This window comes from Furipterus horrens, unplaced genomic scaffold (genome assembly GCF_987537825.1).
Source record: "Furipterus horrens unplaced genomic scaffold, mFurHor1.1.pri manual_scaffold_6, whole genome shotgun sequence".
NCBI lineage: Eukaryota > Metazoa > Chordata > Mammalia > Chiroptera > Furipteridae > Furipterus > Furipterus horrens.
The window spans coordinates 93,232,835-93,256,285 of record NW_028327176.1 but is presented as its reverse complement, the minus strand read 5'-3'; the positions used below and the strand labels follow the sequence as shown (position 1 = coordinate 93,256,285).

Below are 23,451 nucleotides of genomic sequence, written 5' to 3'. Positions count from 1 at the left end.
GCAGCAGCATATATATTCTTCTCAAGTAGAAAGGAACATTCTCCTGGATAAATCATATGTTAGATCACAAAATAAACTTTTAGTAAATCTAATAATATTAAAGTCATACTAAGTATTTTTTATAGCCACAATGCTATGAAACTTAGAAATCAGTAACAGGAGGAAAACTCGAAAAATTCACAAATGTGTTGAAATTAAGCAGCACATTCATTTTTAAACTTTTTTATTTATTTATTTTTTAGAGAGGGTAAGGGAAGGAGAAAGGGAGAGAAACATTGATTTGTGAGTGATACATCATAGATTGCCTCTTACATGCCTCCAGATGGGGACCTGGCCCACAACCCAGGCATATGCCCTGACTGGGGATTGAACCTGTGACCTTTTGGTTTGCAGTCCAGCACTCAGTCCACTGAGCCACACCAGCCAGGCCTAAGCAGCACATTCTTAAACAACCAGTGGGTCAAGAAAGAAATCAAAAGGGAAATAAAAACATACCTTGAAACAAACAAAAATTGAAACAAACATACCAAAACTTATGAAATGGAACAAAAGCAGTTTAGAATGGAAGTTTATAGCTGTAAATGCCTACATTAAGAAAAGCAAAGCTCACAGTAACCTAAATCTACACCTTATGAAACTAGAAAAAGTCCAGAGTTAGCAGAAGAAAGGAAATAACAAAAATCAGAGTAGAAATAAATAAAATACTGACCAGAAAAAGCTATAAAAAGGTCAATGAAACTAAGAACTGTGTTTTGGGGGGAAAAAATTGACAAACCTTTAGCTAGATTAAGAGACAAGACCCAAATAAATGAAATCAAAACTGAAAGAGGAAACAATACAATTGAAACACAGAAATACGAAAGATTATAAGAGACTACTATGAACATTATATGTCAAAAACTTTGGATAACATAGAGAAATGGAAAAATTCCTAGAAACATGCAACCTACCAAGACTGAATCATGAAGAAACAGAAAATCTGAACAGAGCAGTAACAAGTAAGGAGATTGAATCTGTAATCAAAAACCTCCCAACAAAGAAAAGCCCAAGACCAGATGGTTTTCACTGGTGAATTCTACCAAACATTTAAAAAGTAATGCTAATCTTCCTCAAAGTCTTCTTAAAAAACTGAAGATGAGGGAGCACTTCCAGACTCATTTTATGAGGTCAATATTACCCTGATACCAAAGCCAGATGGAGAAGAAGGAGGAGGAGAGGGGGGAGTAGGAGAAAACTACAGACCAATATCTCTGAATATAGATGCAAGAATTCTCAACAAAACTTTCAATACTAGCAAATTGAATTCAATAGCACATTAAAAGTATTGTACACTATGATCAAATGGGCTTTATCCCTGCAAGGATGATTCAACACATGCACATTAATAAATGTGATACACTACATCAATAAAATGGAAGGTAAAAACCATGTGATCATTTCAATAGGTGCAGAAGAAGAATTTGACAAAATTAAACATTTTTTGTAATAAAAGGTCTGAACAAATTGAGTATAGAAGGAATATACCTCAGTATAACAAAGGCCATATACGTATGACAAACCCATGTCTAGCTAGCATTATATTCAATTGTGAAATGTTAAAAATGTTTCCCACTGAGAGAAGGGTACCCTCTCACCACTACTATTTAATATAGTCCTAGCCAGAGCATTTAGGCAAAAAATAGAAGTAAAAGGCATCCAATTGGAGGCTAAGAAGTAAAATTGTCTGTTTGCAGATGATTCAATCTTAGATGTGGGAAATCCTAAAGACTCCACCAGAAACTGCTAGAACTAATCAGTCAATTCAGTAAAATTTCAAGATACAAAATCAGGATACAAAAATCAGTTGTGTTTCTATACACTAAATGAAATACCTGAAATAGAAAAGTATTAAATCCCATTTACAATAGCATCAAAAACAAATACCTAGGAATAAATTTAACCAAGGTAGTGAAAGATCTGTACATTAAAAATTATAAAACATGAAAGAAATTAAAGAAGACACAAATAAATCAAAAACTATTCCATGTCTGTGGATTGGAAGAGTTAATATTGTTAAAATGTCCGTACTACCCAAAGGTGACATCTATGCATTCAATGCAATTCCTATCAAAATTCCAATGGCATTTTTCATAGAAATAGAAAAATTCATATGGAACCAGAAAAGACCCTGAACAAGCAAAGCAATCCTGAGGAAGAACAAAACTGGAGGCATTTATGATTTCAAACATATTACAAACCTAGAGTAATCAAAATGATATGATACTGACATAAAAACAGACACATAGACTAATGGAACAGAATCAAGAGCCTAGAAATAAACCCATACATATACAGTCAACAAATATTTGACAGGTTAGCCAAGAATACTTAAAGGGGAAAGGATAGTCTCTTCAATAAATGGTTCTGGGAAATCTGGATATTCACATGCAAAAAAATTAAATTGGACTCCTATCTTACACCACTCACTAAAATTAACTCAGAATAGATTAAAGACTTAATGTAATATCCATGACTAAAATTTCTAGAAGAAAACATATGGAAAAAGCTCCTTGACATTAGTCTTATTTTTTTTTAATTATGTATTGGTTTTAAGCGTCCAGCTTAGTGGTTAGACAATCATGTACTTTACATAGTGTCCCCCTCGATATTTCCAGTACCCCAATTGGCACCATACATAGTTATCACAATATTATTGACTATATTTCTTATACTTTATTTACTTCCTCATGACTATTTTGTAATTAGCAATTTGTGCTTGTTAGTTCCTCAGCCTCTTTCACCCCAAACACCCTCCCATCTGGCTACCACCAGTTCTCTCTCTGTATCTGTGAGTCTGTTTCAATTTTGTTTATTCGCCTATTTTATTCTTTAGAGTCTACATATGAGTGAAATCAATGGTATTTATCTTTTTCTGACTGACTTATTTCAGTGAGCATAATACCCTCTAGGTCCATCTATGCCGTAGCAAATGGTTACATTTCATTCTTTTTTGTGAGTAATTTTCCATTGTATATATGTACCACAGCTTTTTATCCACTTGTCTATTGCAAGGTACTTTGGTTGCTTCTATAGCTTGATTATTGTAAATAACACTGTAAATGAGCATATGGATATATCTTCTTGAGCAAGGGAAACAAAAGAAAAAACCATTGGATTACATCAAACTAAAAAGTCTGTACACAACAAAGGAAACCATCAAAAAAAAAAAAATGAAGAAACAACCCACTAAATGGGAGAAGATATTTACCAATGATAATCTAATAAGAGGTCAATATTCAAAATTTATAAATAATTTGTACTACTTAACAGCAAAAAAACAATCCAATTTAAGGATGGGCAGAAGATCTGAATAGACACTTCTCCAAAGAGGGCATACATAAGGCCAATAGACATGGGAATATGCTCAACATCACTAACTGTCACAGAAATGCAAATTAAAACCACAATGAGATATCAGAATGGCTATCATCAATAAATCCACAATAACAAGTGTCGGTGAGAATATGGAGAAAAGGGGACCCATTGTTCGTGAGAATGCAGATTGGTGGAGCTACTATGGAAAACAGTATGGAGTCTTCTTATAAAACTTAAAATAAAACAACCATGTGATCTAACAATCTCACTGCTGAGTATATATTTAAAGGAACTGAAATCACTATCTTAAAGAGATATTGGCACTCCCATGTTCATTGCAGCATCATTCACAATAGCCAAAGCATGGAAAAACCTAAGTATCTATTGATGGATGAATGGATAAAGATGTGTACACACACACATGCACACACATGCACACACACACGCACACATGCACACGCACACACACACATGCACGCACACACACAAGATTATAATGCAGCCATGAAAAGGAAAGGAATCCTGCCCTTTGTGACAACATGGATTGACCTTGAGAGCATGATGCTAAGTGAAATAAGCCAGACAGAGAAAGACAAATACCATATGTCTTTATATGTGGAATACAAAAAACCTAACTCATGAAAATAGAGGCTGAAATGGTGGTTGCCAGGGACTATGGTAGGGAAAATTGGGAGATGTTGGTCAAAGGGTACAAACTTTCAGTTACAAGATGAGTAAGTTTTGGGCATCTAATGTACAGCATGTTTACTATAGTTAACAATATTGTATTATATATATGTGAACGTTGTTAAGAGAGTATACCTTAAGTGTTATTAGCACAGAAGAAATGGTAATTATGTAAGGTGATGGACATGCTAATGAATATTATTGTAGCAATCATTTCACAATATATACATATATATCAAATCATCACATGGTACATGTTAAACTTGTATATGTTATATGTCAGTTATACTTGGTGAAGCTGGAAAGAAGAAGGCATTATATAAAAACCAAGGACATTTTAACGAAGTTTGTAATAATATATCAATATTGGTTCATTAGTTGTAACAAATGTACAATAGGGGAAAATAGAGGAATCTAGGTATAGTGTATATGAACTCTTTGTACTATCTTTGCAACATTCTGTAAATATAAAACCATTCTAAAATTTTAAAATCTAAATTTTTGAAAGGAAAATATTTAAGATATCTGGCCCCCCATTTTTGTTGCAGGTCCTTTCTTAGAGAAAAAGATCAATGTGTTGATGCTCCTGGATAAAAAAGTAAATCTAGCTAGATACTCACATATATAAAAATTTCTGTAGATTTTTTTTTCAGTAGTGGTGAATCAGGTTGCTATTATAATATAAGCCATTTAATACAAATGCAATTATCTGTTTTGATGTTAAAAGTGTGTCATTTCTTTATGTAGTGTCCTGGCAGGTTACAATGGTACCATCTTTGCATATGGGCAAACAGGCAGCGGTAAGACATTCACCATCACGGGTGGGGCAGAGCGCTACAGCGACAGAGGCATTATCCCAAGGACACTGTCATACATTTTTGAGCAATTGCAAAAGGTATGGAACTATAAGTTCATTTTTCATTTGATATATTCAGCAGAAATTTACTGTGAGCAAAAAATTTATTGTGACATTATATTGTATCTAAATGGGAAAGTATTATTGTGCAGTGATTCTGGCCTTCACATTTAAGTGAAGTTTGGGATTTTGCTGAAGAAGTAGAAATTAAGAAGGTGCTTTTCATTAAAGGGTTGCTGTTTCAGCAAAGGCTCAAAGGGAGTTCGTTCTAATATACACATGGAGTGTAAAAGAACAGACAACACATTTTCCATATCTCACATTCTTCATTAAGAAACTAAAGAATGCCCTTTTGCTAAAATAGATCTTTATTTTAGCTGCTAAAGCACTGAATAGGATAATGTGATTGTTCCTTTATCACACTTTTAATAGAAGCCCATGGGAAATTACCAGAGTAAAAATTCTATTGCAGTTAATATTACCATAAGGACAAATTCCCTATCTATATTTTATGCATCATTTACTGTGTGGCTCCAAGTGCCTGTTGCTTTATCAGTATTTAATACAACATATAATACAACTAACAATGTAGTGATCCTTATCCCCATTTTATATTAGGGAAAACTAAGTCTCAGATTAAATATCTTTCTCTGGGTTCTTGTAAGTAGCTGATCTGGAGGTCCATTCCAGGTATGTGTGATGCCAAACTCTGTGCTTCTTATCACTACACACACTGCCCCCGTATCCCAGACTGAATTTGTTTTGTTGGTTGTATTTTATTTATTTATTTATTTTTAGAGAGAGAGGAAGAGAGGAAGAAAGAGAGAGAGAGAAACAGCAATGTGTAGTTGCCTCTTGCACGCCCCCTACTAGGGACCTGGCCCACAACTCAAGCATGTGCCCTGACTGGGAATCGAACTCGTGACATTTTGGTTCACAGACTGGCGCTAAATCCACTGAGCCACACCAGCTAGGGCCTTCCTATTGGTTGTATTTTAACAAATTCTCTACAATGAGTCACTTCTTTAGGTTTCAGTTCTCCCCTCTGTGACAGGAGAGATTGAATGGTACTAGAGGATCTCCAGTACCCCTAGTAGTTCCAACAATTGCTTGGTTGTACAAATTCTCTATGACAAATATCCTAACTAGGTCAGTATAACAGTCATTCCAAAATTTCTCAACTGTATGCTGTTTGCATTTTAAGTTGCAACAATGAGAAGAAATTGCTGAGATCTGCATGATTCTAATTTCTGTCCATAAAGTAGCAATTATCCATTAGTTCAGCTCATCTCTCACTAGCTCAAACATTCCAACTCTGCATGCCATAAAATTTGGAACAGAGTTGAGAATAGTGCATATGTTGGATTCAAATTCCTTCTTTTCATTTACTCATTTATTTCTGACATTAGCTGTTTTGTTTTGTTTTTCCCCCAGATTTCACAAACTGGGAATATATTTCTAATGGTTTTTATTGTCATGGTGTAATGTGGAAGCCTATTGTCTTGGAAAAGTCGTTGAAGTTGGTGCAGGCCAACCTGCTTCTGCTCATGGCATGTGGACTTGGGGCAGTTTCTTAAAGGGTCAGGCCTGTGCAGTTGCTCTGAGAACTGAGCATACTGTATTTAAAGATGTTGTCCCATTTTTGGCACATAGTAGATGTTCAATACATGATGATTATTACTACAGTTGTATACAGAAGGTCCTTGAATAACATCGTTTCATACGTTGATAAGATGCTTTGATGAGATGCCATAGGGACTTAACCTCTTGTTCATATCAATTAGCCTATGGTAAAATTGGTTTTGTTATACATTGTTTCTCTTAAAGCTACAGAACCCATTGGCAATGTTAAGGGAGGACTTACTACACTATATGTGCATATGAACAAAACATTTCTGACCAATTTTAAAGAACCCTTTGAATCTCAGAACAATGCCAATCCCTCTGATAAAATTAAACAGAACAAACAAATCCTTTCCTAATAGAAAATACATGTCTTTTTTTTTTTAATTGTCTGTGTTTACCAAAATACGAATACAATTCTAAAAATATACATGTCTCCCAAGTACCTACTGTGTTGGGTTCATTGTTTTATATGTTTGTTACTGGCATTACTCTAAACCCCATTTTTATTCTGAATGATCCTGAGTTTGGAGAGAGGCCATTGGACTAATTTACAGCCAGGACAACTCTTTATAAATGAACAATTTCCATGATGGGGAACAACACATTCATTGTAATCAAACTGAACTACAGCAAAGCAAGTCAGAGATTTGAAGTGCGTCGTAAAGTTTGTCCACAGTGTAGAGCCAAAAAATGCAGACAGGTACTCAGCTGTCCCCAATTTATTGCTTTAGAGTGCCACATGGCGCTCTCTGGAATTCTTAAATAAAATATTTAACTTATGCAAAGTATTTATTTCAAGATAAACAAGAGCCAGTACATACTGGGTCCTAAAGTGCCTGTGAGTGTGATAGGAGCACATTTTCAATGATGTTAAAAGAAGATAATTGAGTCCATTTATTTTAGAAATCACTGCTCTTTATTTTTGAGTATTATGATGTTCAAGCTTGTTTTGGGGTAGAAGAAAAGGCTGTCTACAGAAAACATGTGTGTTACATTACAGTCTGGCAATCCTAAACACTGAAAAAAGAGTACTAAGGAAAGGTAGCTTGCCACATAGCTCAGCGTATTTGATTCTAGTGAAAGCCTAGAAAATGCAGGAGCAGAAGAGCCAAAGGCATTATCCCTGTCATCTCAGGACCATAGGCCTGATGTTCTCCTGACTTTTTACGATTTTTCCTAATTTCTGGAAGAAGAGAGTTTCTCCACTGCAAATGGACATACAAATTAACTGTTCTTTTTTGTGTCTTTTCCTTTATTTTTATATTCACATACAGAATTCTCCATTTGAAGGCTCTTAGAAATAAAAATAATAACAACAGCAATAATAATAACAGCAGCAACAGTTTATTGGTGCCTATTATAGACCACACGTTTTTGGTAGTATTTTAAATACAGAGCGCTCAGGTGTGAGCTCTCTCTGTCTCTCTCTGTCTCTCAACAGATCTGCCAGATAAGGGTTATTATTCCCATTTTCATGGTTAAAAAATGAGGATCGCTCAGTTACAGATGGCAGATCCAGTATTTAAACCCAGATTTTTGTCTAGTGCTAAGATGAGCTCAGAAGTGTATGCTAAAACCTCAAAACCTCAAACCATAATCTATGGAATATTTCAGATATGCTCAGATATGTTTTAGGAATACGTCATTCTAAACAGGATTTCAGGATGTTGCTATGGCCTTTAATGTGCTCTGCGAATCTTCCAGAGAGGAACAGTATATACAGGACCGGGCAAAAGTAGGTTTACAACTGTTCATATAAAAAATAATGTAACAGAGCAGGAAAGGGATCCCCAAATTCCCCACAGTCATGGTTTTGGGGGTGGGGGAAGGAGATAATACAGCTTTTAAGATACTTTGCATATCTATGGCAAGCTGATAGCTAAGTAATAGCTGTGCTGCTGCTGAGGTAAAAGGGCAAAAGGGTAGATGATATGACTTAAGATACTTTTCATAACAATGATGTGTGTTGCTTGGGATCAACATTTAAAATTAGGAGGGAGCCATGAAGGAGGGGGCCATGTGGTTAAAAAGGATGCAGAAGCCCCCCACCCCCTCCACCATGAGGTCTGGTGTGAAGGAAGGTGCCATGCAGATTTGAATTAAGAGCTGGAGTAAGAAAGAGGAGACCCACTGGGACACCTGCCTGGAGAGCATGGAGTCACAGCTGTTGAGGCTGGAATTGCAGGGACTTGCCTAACCGAGCACTGATTAGTGAGAGATGCCTGAAATGCTGAACTGTGACTGGGAATTCTGAGCCGTGGACTTCTGCTTTTCTGAAAGACAGTACCTCTGACTGGCATGTACTGAAACTGGCCTGGTTTGGCAGGAGGAGGCAGCAGTATGTGTTTTGGGGTGTTTTAAAGGGAGTGGGACTTAATGACAGAAACCAGCCATTATTATGAATCTGTAAAACTTTTAAATAAACCCTCTTTCCTTTTTCACCAAACTTTTGTATTGAGAGTCACGCTTCTTGGTGGCGGGAAATTGGACCCCACAGCTATTTCAGAACAGCATAGTCTGGGGTTCTGTAACAACAATACAAAAATTAATAAATAATAGTACAAGAATAAACTGTTTTGCTTACTCACAGCTGTAAATCTACTTTTGCTTCACCTGTATGTGTCGACCATGGGTCAGTTTTCCCATGAGTATTTCATGGGGTATTTTAGGAAACACTGCATTCCCCTAAAGGCCACACAGAGTCTTCCTGGTATGCATTGTCTCTGATACCTGCACTGAGCCAAACTTCAACCCAAAGAATTATGTTGAAATGTTGCCTTTACTAAATTAGGATACTAATGTAACTGATAGATAATTTGCAGGATAAGCAGCCAGAGACACCCACATGGGTAGAATTCCCAGCCGTTAGTTGGAAGAAATATGTTCAGTAGAGATTAAGTCCACACGAGAACACTAGAACATGAAATTTCAGAGCAGCAGCTTGAACATTTTACTATGATCATGTGCTGGCTGAAGGTTGCTTTAATTTTTCATGTATTATTTTGATTTAATGAAATGGTGGTATCTTTATTTTAATAGTTTCAGTCATTTCAGGACCAGAGAATTATATTAATTTTAATCTGAAGAACATGTAGGAATGCATTGTCCAGCTTCATTAATTTAATGGATATGGAAACTGAAGCCTGACATAGCAGGGGCTCATAGCTAGTAGAACTAGGATTCCAACTTTAAGTTTGCAGGTCTGCTTTCTCCCCTATTTCTTGATTTGGTTCTCTCTTTCCTTGAAAGATGCCTGTTAAATGGATTGTCTTGGATAGGGATGTGAATTAACAGGAAATTGATTTTAAGCAAATCTTCTCTGTAAATATTCACTCTGATAACCTGCTGACCTTCTTGCCACAAGTATATTCTTCTCTTATGAGAAACAGGATAATATCTGCATAATATTTTGGAAGGAACAAGAAGGCAGTGCTAATGCAATACTTTATTTTAAAGACTGAACTTGAGATTTTTCTCAAGAGCTGAAAAAGCTGTGTTTTATTCCACTCCAGGGAGAATGTTTTGTTTTGTTTTGTCTTTTCAACTGTTGACAGAACTAAGACCAGAATTGTAGAACCAGTCCCCTTGACCTTTTATCCTAATTTCACTGACACCTATGTCACTGAATTTCATCAGTGACCCATAGAAAATACCTCTCTCTAATCAAGAGCTGAATATCCCTGATTTGCCAGCTGGGCCAGGTAAGGTAGGCAGTGAACTGGTAATGTCCACCTTTATGATTACCTAATTAACTAATAGCTAAACTATTTCTGTCCCCTGGAATTCACTTTACTTTATCTAATTATTGTCCATTATCTATTTATGTCATTAGAAAATTTAAATATTAGAAAGTTAAAAAATGTGATTAAAGATGGAAACATTTTTGTTACTGAAATTTTTAAACCAAAGTAACAATTCTGTGTTCTTTTACGAATAGACTACTCATAGACTGTATATTTATTTTAGTTTATTTTGTCTTAATAAACTTTTTGAGGAGGTCTAGAAAGTGAAAAATGGTGCTATACAGTTCTACAACCAAGCCAGCTCATTGTAAGTGTATATTGACTTTTTTACCAATATAAAGTAACAGACTGAAGTTGCTTGTAATCATGGGTATTGATCATTAAGAAAGAAAGAAAAAAGAAGGAAGGAAGGAGGGAAAGAAGGAAAGAAGGAAGAAAAAGCTTCGTTCATATAATAGATGGCAACTTGAAAGTGTCACAAACAAAAATGTAAGCCATACAAAGTGAGAGAGGAAATGGGAGAAACTGAAGAAACTATAATGATAAATGTCTTCATCTTCCTCTAAGCTGAATCATTATTTATAGCCATTAAATAATGTCTCTCCCTTTTCCAATCAGGACAGCAGCAAAATATATACAACACACATTTCTTATCTGGAAATCTACAATGAATGTGGTTATGATCTATTGGATCCAAGACATGAAGCCTCCAATTTGGAAGACTTGCCGTGAGTAGCAGAACAACAAAGGAGGGGGTGGATTACTTTCAGATGTTTCCTTCAGTTGTTTTCTCTGAAACATCACATGTTTCTGGTCTCAGTTGTAACAAACATATACTGGATAACAGAATCTTTTTGTAATATAATGGATACTTTTTCACTAGTGACAGGAACTAAAATTGCTTAAAACTCATTTCTTGGGAAAATCTCTTTTGGAGTTGGTTCAGGAAAGAGCGGTAACTGTGCTCAGAGTGTGGGTGCTGAGAGGATTGATGGGGTAGGACAGCACTACTTTCCTCTTGCCACATGAAACCACTTTACTCCTCTAATTGTGGCCTTTCTCTGAAGAAGGTACTCAAATTAGGGCTCAAGCAGCAATAAGAAAATCTGAAAGAAAGAAAATAAGGCTTTAAGTTTCCCCCAAATCCTTCTCTGCTATTATTAGGACTAAGAGTGACAATCATTTGGTCACATTTGTCACTGATTGTTTCAAGACCAAACTATAAATAGAGTCTTCAGAGCTTATCTAATAATGGAATAAGTTACCCTGCCAGCATTTGTATAACATGACTCACTGCTCGTTTGACTATATGCCCATATTAGATATATGTTAATTGGTAGCAATGCATGTAGACTTACTTTATCCAGACATCTTCATATGTCAGAAGATGCCAGAATCAAGAAAACACATTTTAATATTCTTATTAAATATTCTAAAAGAATTTAAATATATATATATATATATATATATTAATCCTCTACCAAAAAGATCAACAACCAGTTGTTTAATTTGTAAAGGAAATAAGAAATAATAAAGAAAATAAATTATACTTTTTATACCACCTTTATATATATTAATGTTGATTGAACTTTTAAAATGTGATTTATTTTTTTGTTTGCTTATTTATTTATTTATTTTTAGAGAGTGGGGGGCGGAGAAAAAGAGGGAGCAAAACATTGTTGTGAGAGAGAAACATCACATTGATCAGTTGCCTCTTGCACATCCCCTAACCAGGGACCAGACCCACAACCTAGGTATGTGCCCTGACCAGGAATCAGACTGGTAACCCTTCACTTTGTGGATGACACCCAGCCAACTAAGCCATAAAGGTCATGGCTGATAGGATGTTTTTACGTATCATCTCTTTTATGTTTACAGTATTTATTGGAGAAAGTTTAAAAAGAGGATGATTGTTAGTACTCTAAATAACTTGTATAAGAACTAAGAGAAAAGAAAAATTACTTACTTTGTGGAAGAAATTGGCCTTAAAGAAACTTGGAAATTATGTTTACAAAAAGGTAAGTGTTTCCTATCACTACTAAAAAAAAACAAAAACAAAAAAAACAAAAAAAAAAAAAAAACACTATATTATAAAAAAAAAATTCTGTTATCCAGTATTTGTTAGTTATAATTGAGACTAGAAAAAGTGGTCTCACACACTGAATAAGCCTTATAGAAAGCCTTCAGGTGAAGGTGGATCACTGGGAGCCTTGAGACTTTAGCTGACCCTCCCCTGGGCCGAGTGCTGATAAAAGTCAGCCTTGGTGCATAGCTTGGTTCTTTCTGCACAAACTCAGATCCAGCAGAGGGAGCCACAAACTGCAGATCACTGGAACCTCTGAATAGGTTGTCCAGGGCCAGTCACAGATAACAGTTGACATTGGTCTACACCAGAGTCCCTCCAAGAGGCCCTGAACCAACATCCCCAGTGGCCAGCTTCAGACAACATCAGAGAAGGATCCAAAAAACTTCACAAGCAGCATATCCAAAGGGAGATTTTGGCAGGCAACAAACCCAGTGGAAGTGAATTCCGATTCATGTGATCACCACCTGCATAGCAGCGTGCATGCCATGGTCAAGTTAGAGCGTCACAGGCAGCCAGCCTGAGTGTCAATCCCATGCATGAGTGGGCCAATAGCAACCACGACTCAATTACATCAGGAGGGCTCACATAATGACACAAAGGACACTCCTCTAGCACCCAGCTCAGGTGATTAAGGAGATTGCACCACTGGACCCCACAGGGGGCCTACTAAATAAGGCCACCCCATAAAGACTGGGAGCCATAGCAGATCTATCTAAAACATAGAAAGAAACACAAAGAGGCAGCCAAAATGGGGAGACAAAGAAACAGGCCTCAAATGAAAGAACAGGAGAAATCTGCAGAAAAAGAGTTAAATAAAATGGGAGCAAGCAACTTATCAGATATAGAGTTCAAAATAATGCTTAAAAGGATGCTCAACAGCAAGAAAAAATGACAAAGAAACCATAAGAAAGGACCAGTCAGAAATGAAAAATACAATATCTGAAATGAAGAATTCACTAGAAGGAATAAATAGTAGGTTGGATGAAGCAGAGGACTGAATCAGCAATTTGAAAGACAAGGTAGAACAGAGCACCCAATAATTGTTTTTTAAATGGCAGTAGTTTAATGGACTTTTGGGACAACATGAAGCATAACAACATCTGCATCATAGGCATGCCAGAAGGAGAAGAGTAAGAGCAAGGGAATGAGAACCTCTTTGAAGAAATAATGACCACAAACTTCCCTAACCTGATGAAGAAAAAAGACACATCATAATAAAATGCGAGGGTTAAAGACAAAGAGAGAATCTAAAAGCCTCAAGAGAAAGTTAGTTGCCCACGAGGGAACTCCCATAAGACTATCAGCTGATTTCTCAACAGAAACATTTCAGGCCAAAAGGGATTGGCATGAAATATCCAAAGTGGAAAAAAGCAAGGAATTTTTGATGCATTGCTGTATTTGGTTTGCTAATATTTTGTTGAGGATTTGTCTATGTTCATCAGGGATATTGACCTATAATTTACTTTTTTTGTAGTGTCTTTATCTGGTTTTGGAATTAGGATAATACTGGCCTCATAAAATGAGTTAGGGAACCTTCCTTCCTTTTGAATTTTTAAAAATAGTTTGAGAAGGGGAGATGTTATTTTTTCCTAGAATGTTTGGTAAAATTCACCTGTGAATCCATCTGGTCTGGGGCTTTTGTTTCTTTGGAGTTTTTGATTACTGCTTCAATTTTACTAGGTGTAATCACCTACTCAGCTTCTCTGATTCTTCCTGATTTAGTTTTGAAATATTGTATGTTTCTAGAAGTTTATCCATTTTGTCCAGGTTGTCCAGTTTGTTGTCATATAGTTGTTCATAATAATATTTTCTTACACTCCTTTGTATTGCTCTGGTGTCAGTTGTTATTTCTCCTCTTTCATATTTCTGATTTTAGTTATTTGCATCCTCTCTCTTTTTCTTGATGAATCTGGTTAAAGGTTTATAAATCTTGTTTATCTTTTCAAAGAATCAGCTCTTGGATTTGTTGTTCTTCTGTATCATTTTTTAGATTCTATTTTGTTTATTTCTGCTCTGATCTTTATTATTCCCTTCCTTCTACTCACTTTGGGTGTTGTTTTCTTGGAAACTTACAAGTTCCTTTCAATGTAAAGTGAGATTGTTTACTTAAGCATTTTCTTGTTTTGTTTTTAAAGGGGAACTTTTTTATTTAAAGATTTTATATATTTTTAGAGAGGTGGGAAGGCAGGGAGAAAGAGAGGGAGAGAAACATCAATGTGTGGTTGCCTCTCGCACACCCCCAACTAGGGACCCAGCTGGCAACCCAGGCATGTGCCCTGATTGGGAATCAAACAGATGATGCTTTGGTTCACAGGCCAGCACTCAATTCCCTGAGCCACACCAGCCAGGGTTGATTTTTTTTTTTTTGAGATAGGTCAATTGGCATTTATTCTGGGAATGTAGTGTTGCAACATTCACAAGTCAATAAATATGATTCACCACATAAACAACATGAAGGATAAAAACCACATGATCATATCAACAGATGCAGACACAGCATTTAATAAAGTCCAGCACCTATTTATTATAAAAACTCTCAACAAAATGGGAATAGAGGGAACATACCTAAACATAATAAATGCCAATATGACAAACTCATTGCCAGCATCATACTCAACAGGCAAAAACTACAAACATTCCCCATAAGATCAGAAACAAGACAGGTATGTCGACTTTCACCTCTCTTATTCAACATACTACTGTAAGTGCTGGCCATCCAAACTGGAAAGGAAGTAGTAAAACTGTCTTTATTTGCATATGAAATGATACTGTACATAGAGAACCCCAAAGATTCCACCAAGAAACTACTAGAACTGATAAATGCATTCAACAAAGTTGCAGGATACAAAATTAATATCCAGAAATTTGTTACATTTTTATATGCCAATAACAAACTAACAGAAAGGGAAATTAAGAAAACAATCCCATTCACAATTGCTTCAAAAAGAATAAAATACCTAGGAATAAACCTAACAAAGGATACAAAAGACCTGTACATGGAAAATTATAAGACACTGAAGAAAGAAATTAAAGAAAATACAAATAAAAAGAAGCACATACCATGTTCATGGACAGGAGAAATTAACATCATTAGAATGTTTGTAATACCCAAAGTGATCTATAGATTCAACACAATTCCTATCAAGATTACCATGACATATTTCACAGAACTAGAACAAATATCTCAAAAATTTATATGGAACCACAAAAGGCCCCACATAGCAACAGTGATCCTGAGAAAGAAGGACAAAGTTGGAGGAATCATGCTACCTAATATCAAACTATACTAAAGGTCATAGTGATCATAACAGCCTGGTACTGGCTTAAAAACAGATACATGGATCAATGGAACAGAATAGAGAGCTCAGAAGTAAACCCACACTTTTATAGTTAATTAGTATTCAACAGAGGAAGCAAGCACATGCAATGGGCTAAAGACAGTTTATTCAGTAAATGGTTTGGGGGAAATTGTACAGTTATGTGCAGAAAACTGAAACTAGACCGCCTCCTTTCACCACACACAAGAAAAAATTAAAAATGGATCAAAGATTTAGATGTTAGACCCAAACCATAAAAATCAGAGCAGAAAACATAGGCAGCAAAATCTCTGACATTGCTCGTAGCAATATTTTATCAGATATATCTCCCCAGGCAAGGGAAACAAAGAAAAATAAACAAATGGGACTATATCAAACTAAAAAGTGTCTGCACAGCAAAGGAAAAGATGAATAAAATAAAAAGACAACACAGAAAATGGGAGAACATATTTGCTGATATATCTGATACGGGATTAATATCCAAAATTTATAAGGAACTTACTAAACTCAACACCAAAAATCAAACAAACAAACAACCCAATTCAAAAATGAGGAAAAGACCTGAATAGACACTTCTCCAAAGAGGACATACAGATGGCCAATAGACAAATGAAAAGATGCTCAACATCACTGATCACCAGAGAAATACAGATTAGAATCACAATGAGATATCATCTGAGACGTCAGAATGACTATCATCAGTAAATCAACAAACAATAAGTGCTGATGAGGATGCACTACTGGCGGATGCCAATTGGTGCAACTACTGTGGAAAGCAATATGGAGATACTTCAAAAAATTAAAAATGGATCTGCCTTTTGACCCAGAAATCCCATTTCTGGGAATATATCCAAAGGAACCCAAAACACTAATTTGAAAGAATGTAAGCACCCTTATGTTAATTGCAGCGTTATTCATAATCGCCAAGATATGGAAGCAGCCCAAATGTCCATCAATAGATGCATGGATAAAACAACTGTGGGACATTTACACAATGGAATTCTACTCACCTGTTAAAAGGAAGAAAATTTCACTCTTTGCGACAGTATGGATGCACCTGGAGAACATTATGCTAAGTGAAATAATCCAGTCAGAGAAAGACAAATACTATATGATTTCACTTATATGTGGAATCTAATGAACAAGCTTAACTAAAATGCAAAATAGAGACAGACTCATAGACAGAGAGCAATGTGACAGCTAAGTGTGGGGGAGGTTAGGGGGTGGAGAGGGATTGAGCAAAAAGGAAAAAGGACTCATGGACAACAGTGATTGCAGGGGTAGGGTATATAATGGGACTAAATGGTAATGAAAAAAAATACCATAAACAAATTAAAGAACCTGCAAAAAAATAGAAATAAAGAAAAGTAAGGACCTGCAACTGAGACTTCTTTACCCAGCAAGGCTATCATTTATAATTGAAGGAGAAATAAAGAGCTTCCCAGACAAGAAAAAGCTAAAGGAGTTCATCACCACCAAGCCAGTATTACAAGCCCATTCCTCTCACCTCTGGCAACCACCAATCTGTTTTCTGTATCTATGAGATTTCTAACACAAAGAGTGGACCCTAATGTAAACTATGAACCTTTACTAAAACAATGATAACAGAAAGGAATGAATTATTGATACATTTAACAACTTGGGTGAATCTTCAGGGAATTATGCTGAATGAAATATTATTTATATAATATTTTTAAATGGCAAAATTATAGAAATAGATAATAGGTTAGTGGTTGAAGGAATTAGGGAGGGAAGCGGAAATGGCTCTATAGGCCAGTGAGGGATCCTTGTGGTGATGAACTATTCTGTATCTTGACTGTGGCTGTAGATACACAAAACTGTGATAGAAACACAGACACATACACACAAGTACAAGCAAAACTGAAACATCTTAATAGATCTGTGGATTGTATCAATGCCATTGTACTGGTTGTGATATTTTTAATGTAGTTTTACAAGGTGTTACCATTGAGAGAAACTGGGGTACATAGGACCTCTCTGCGTTTTATATCTTACAGCTGCACATGAATGTACAATAATCACAAAATAAAAAATTTAATAAAAAGTCATTGGCAATGTATTTATATAGAGACATATGTATATATACACATATGTATATTAAGTCTATTCTGTATTTAGTAATTTAAATGAAAATAGTACTTCTGTTTTTGAAAGCTCTTTATGTCATATGCTATAAAAAGAATACAGTTAGAATCTAAGTATGCCTTATGAAGTAAACAGTATAACTGCTGGTCTCAACTGTAGGCAAAATAGTCATCTTACTTTATTTTAATTTTAGTATTCCTAAATAGGGACACTTATTCCATTTAAGGTTCCAAAGTTGGTCATGGTTGTTATTGTTACAAGAAAAAGTCAGTCAGCTTCAGTATCTAGTATTGAAATCTTGGCTGTTTTGTGTTTTTTAGGTAATCTCTCATCAAAGGAAAAATGTTGACAGATGTTAAATTTAACTTACTACATTTCTAATACCTAATATACATAAAACACTGCAAAGTGCTGCAGGAGTTACAAAAAAAGATTAATACACAGCTTCTGCCCTTGTGGCTTTAGTCATGTGGAAGCATTAATTTATTCAGTTAACATTTATTGATATCCAACTCTGCTCCCCACACAGTGCTAGGCACTAAGTTTGCTAACATAGTCTTTGCTTTCCTAGAACTCATAGAGTGGATAAAACTAGTACAAAACAGAATAAGGTGAAATATGAAAAACATCATAAGAGAGGCCCCAGGAATGAGAACTGCTTAATGGAGAAAGAAATCACATCAGGTCATGTGATCAGGAAAAGATTCATAGAGAAGATGACACATGAAGTAATTCTTGAGGGCAGGTGTGGGACTTGTAGCAGTGGGGTGTGGCATTCACATGGATACAAAGGGAGGGAAGTTGAAGAGCATACAGCCTGTTCTGTGACAGTTAATAGACCTGAGAACATTAAGACTGAAAAGATGAATGCAAGGTTTTGACAGTCAAGGTGTAGCCCTTAGAGATTTCTATTCAAGGGCATAGCATAATTGGAATTGCTTTTAGGAAGAAAAATCAGTCGGTGGTGTGTAGGACTGGAGTGAATGGGAATCCAAGAGAACCCAGAGCATTGTAGGAAGTTGGTAGGGCCATTTAAGTAGCAGTGGAAGGAAGTAAAAAGGAGGGGGGAAATTAATAATCTGGTTGATTGAAATTTAACTTTGTATGAGAATCTCCTGAAATGGTTGTTAAAATGTAGATTCCTGGAGTTCACTCTCAGGAAATTCAGATATGAACTATGTTTGAATAAGCTTCCCAGATGATTCCTCACAGGTAATTTGTCCTAACCCTCCCCTCGTCCATCCAGGGAAAGTTCTTTTTGAACATACCAGGAAGATCTCTCAAAGAGGGAGATGGGCACCTATCATATGCTAGTCTTTTTGCAAGGGACTTTACATACATTACCTCATTTAAGGAAGAGGTTATCATGATCCGTGTTTTATACATGACTAAACGGGTTCACGCTGATTGTGTGCAATTTCCCCAAGAGTCCATGTCTGCCAAAAGATAGGCCAGGATATCAACCTCAGTCTGTCAAACATCAGAACTGGGGATGGTGGTGCTCTTGCCAGAAAGATCTGTGTTGCATCCTGGTGTTCCATCTGAGCTCTGAGCAGACTATTGTTTTCTGGCTTCTTCAGGACTCTGGACCCTCTTGTGTGAGCCTAAGCCTTGAGTCCATCTCGTCTCTCTGTTGCGTGTCAGCCAGTTTGCAAGGCTCTGAGAGTACCCCTGTCTGCCCACAAAGGGCTCTAATGTTGTAGAACAGAATCATAAACTGACCATTCCAATCATATGCAGTAAGCAATAAGATGCTCTGGATTCCCTAAAGGCAGAACAAGCGAGGACACTAATTTCAACCTGGGAGTTCAGAGACAGCTGGAGAAAAACTCTGCCATATTATGGTCTCCAACCTCGGCTGAGACCATAGCATGCTAAGCAAGGCCTTCATGTGTCCCAACCTTTTTTTCTCATTCTTCACAATAATTATATCAAAAATCTGACTCTTTAGTCGATTATCACCTGCCCAAATATTCTTTGAAATCAGTTATATCCTTAGCTCAGAGAGAATGAGGAAACTGAAACATGAATTCCTTCAACTTCCTGCCTCCCATCCTACTCCCACTCACCTGCTTTCCTCTAGTATCAGAAAACTGTCTATATGAAAGTCAGTCCTTCTGCTTATGCTCTGAACCCTTCTTGCACCAGCCCTAAGCCTGCTTTGTTTGGCCTAGACATATTCTGATTAGAGTTTTTGAAGTTAGTGCCCTTAGATGAAGCATGCATCCTTTAGTTCTTATTCCTACTTATTGTATCACACTTTATATTATTTTTCTGGCCCCACTGAGCATTTGAAAGAGATTTCTGGGCCTATAATCATAGCTCTCAAAGTTAAAACTAACTCCAGTCTTTTCTTCAACTGAGTAAGTTACTAGCACAGCTGAGATGCAACCTCTTTAGAAGCTGAGGTGCAGGATGATCTGAATAAGTGACCAGTGCTGAGTAATGTTAAGCCACACACTATGTCCATCATGGATAGGCTAGAGACTTATTCCTAGAAAAGTGGAATATTGCCAATGACCATGGCAGAGGGAAATACAGTGCCTTCAGCCTGAGAATAATGCACTTCTATTCCAAATCTGTTGCATTAGAGTAATTAACAATGCAGAAACTGGCATCCCCTACTCTAAATGGACAATTGAAAGAAACCTTTCTCAGTATCAGAAATGTCTAAGATAGGAGTTTAGCTTGGCTACCACAACAACATGGCATAGACTGGGTAGCTTAAACAGTAGACACTTATTTCTCACAGTTCTGGAGACTAGGAGGTCTACATCAAAGTGCTGGCAGATTTAGTTCTTAGAGACAACTCTTTCTAACTTGCCAATGGCTGACTTTGTGCTGTAGTCTCCCATGGCTGAGAGAAACAGAGCGCTACTCTTTCTCTTTTTATAAGGACACTAATCCCATTATGGGGGCCCCACCCTCATGACCTTATCGAAACCTAATTACCTCCCAAAGGTCATGCCTCCAAATACCATCACATTGGATATAAGGGCTTCAACCTATGAATTTTAGGGGGCACAAACATTCCGTCTATAACACAGGTGTTAGTTTTCACCAACAATTGCCTAATATGTGATGTGTATAATAATGGGAAGAAACAGCTGCAGTATTGTCACTTATACCTCTGGAATATAAAAGTATGTCTATGACACTTAGGGTTTTTAGTCACATGGAATTAATGACAGGAAAAACATTATCCTCATTTAACTCCATTTTTCTCATGCTTTGTATACAAACAAGTGCATACAATTTCTTCTTTGAGATTAAAAGATGGAATGCGCATTTTAAATTAAGTATTGGTATGGACTTATTGTCTAGTCTTTATTATTGCTTTATAAATTGTTTGCTTTATTCTGATACTACACCATTTTTTGCAATCTGTTCCAAATTTTGAGTATATAAAGGAAAACTGTAGGATTACCTAAAGAGTTTTGAATAATATAGGCTATTTGTGTCCTTTAGAAGAATACACAGCTCAACTATAGGGAAAGAAATTATTACAACTTTTTAGGAGTGTCAACATCATATATACAAAACATTTACTATTTTGCAAGAATCTCAGCTCTTTTAGGAGCATTTTAAAGAATTTAAACTGTATCCTATCTTTAATTGACATCATTTAGTTAAAAAATATAATATGCATGTGAAACACCTCAAGAGACTTATGCAGAACATAACTGCTTTCAAGTAATAATGTATGTACATGCAAAAAAAGGGCATACAAATGATGTAAGTTTCATGAGCAGAGCCCACATCAACCAATAATTTTTCTGTCATAGCCCAGTCCAGTCCTTTGACACCAGTTTCTCTGCTCCCATGAGCCTCGGTGGTTTCCTAACTTTACTGGAATATGCTAAGACCTGCGTTTTGACTCAGCTAAGAGCAGTGCTGAGCCAGCATAGAGAGAGGATACACAGGGAAGAGACTTTAGAATGAAATATAAGTGACTAAAGGGAAAGATCGCATCAGATAGTGAGAGGAATCCTCTGTACCAGTGATAAGGGTCACACATAGCACATTAATCTCCCTGCTCTGCAACTTCCATTGCAGTTAGTTTATGTATTGTTTAGCCAATAATTGACCTTGTGTGTTCAGATTGAGTTTTAGGATAGTCAAAGACATTTGACAAAATACAAGTTAGTTATTATGAAGCAAAGATCTGACCGATAATATTCAGGCTGACTGATCGCCTATAATCTTTCAGTACATATCTAACTCAATCTTAGAAGCAAGCCCTAGGAATAGCCCAGTTAAAAGAAATAATGGCAAAATAGATGTCATTCACAATAGCAAAAGAAAGTGAAGTACTCAGGAAATGTTCAGGGACTTTGTGAAGACAATAGTTTTGTTTGTTTGTTTTAGTTATTGGTAAAACATAAAAGATTTGAAGATAAATGCAAAGCTATTTATCTTGTTCTGAATGAGAGATGTGAATACCTCGAAGAGGTCAGTTCTTCCCATATTAATGTTGAGATTCAATGAAATTATGAGTAAAGTCTTAAAGACTTTTAAAAAGTCTAGTTCTTGCATTTTAACTCACCAATCTTTGTTTATTGCAGCTCATGCACCTTCAACATTCTCAGGTGTTCTGCTTGTTTCAGGCCTTCCAGAACATGGATCACTTCCAACAGATTCTCAAACATATTAGAAGCATTCGTACCATACTTTTATTTGCACTGCACTCATTGCATTATCCTTGAGAGCTTTCTGAATCATCTGAATAGTTTCTGTGGACAAATGTTCAAGCTTAACACAAAATATGATAAACATTCGTTGCTCTACTCACTCAGTCATTTTGAATGCGATGGCCACACAATACACATACTCAATAGTGTCTACTGCCCCCACTGACTAGTACAGTGAAGTCATCATTGTTCACACATGTGCGTTTTGGTCCACTCTCCTTGGCTGCCAGGTTACATAGATGTTGTGCAAACCATTCTGGTTATATTAATAATGGCTTGACTTTTTCTGGACAGACCTAGTATCTGCTAAATCTCAATGAAATAATTAAATGACAGTAACCCATACATAAGTAAATATAACCATTTGTGAGAAAAGTATTGGTTTTCCGACATATTAACAGTACCTAGTATGGTTCTGTCTTCCCTTACCATTTTGGTTTTGCATTTCTATGGCAGTGGCCAACAGCTTCTAGTTCTCTGTCTTGAGTGTTTTGGGGGATGTCTGTTTTCCTAACACATGAAAGCATAAGCACAGTTAGAACAGAAGCTTTTATAAGGTATGAAGATGTTTCACATCAACACCAGGCATCCTTGAGTTTTGTAGGATACATTACATTAAATGAATTAATCCCATGCTCATTTCAACTTTGCTCCTTTTCAGACAGGGAATAAATCTTATACAGGTAATTCTTTTAGAGTAGTTTTAGGTTAACAACAAAATTATTGGGAGGTACAGAGATTTCTCCAAAACTGCCTGCCCCCACACATTCATAGCCTTACCCATTATCAACATTACTCACCAAAGTGATACCTTTGTTACCTAGAATGAACCTTCATTAAGATATCAGAATCTCTCAAAGTCCATAGTTCACCTTATTTCTCTCTTGATGTGTACATTCTTTGGGTTTGGACAGATGCGTAATGACATATATCCCTCATGATATATGTCATACAGAGTATTTTTATTACACTTTGTCCTCTGTGC

At 36.2% G+C, this 23,451-nt stretch overlaps 1 protein-coding gene across 1 annotated transcript in view; it reads left to right on the top strand.

The window, feature by feature from the left end:
• LOC150006966 (kinesin-like protein KIF6) overlaps positions 1 to 23,451 on the top strand; it is a 279,604-nt gene that overhangs the window by 76,129 nt on the left and 180,024 nt on the right. The window contains exons 4-5 of the mRNA XM_090280795.1: positions 4,789 to 4,936; positions 10,885 to 10,994. Coding sequence (XP_090136921.1) covers positions 4,789 to 4,936; positions 10,885 to 10,994 — 258 coding nt within the window. The remainder of the gene's footprint in view (positions 1 to 4,788; positions 4,937 to 10,884; positions 10,995 to 23,451) is intronic.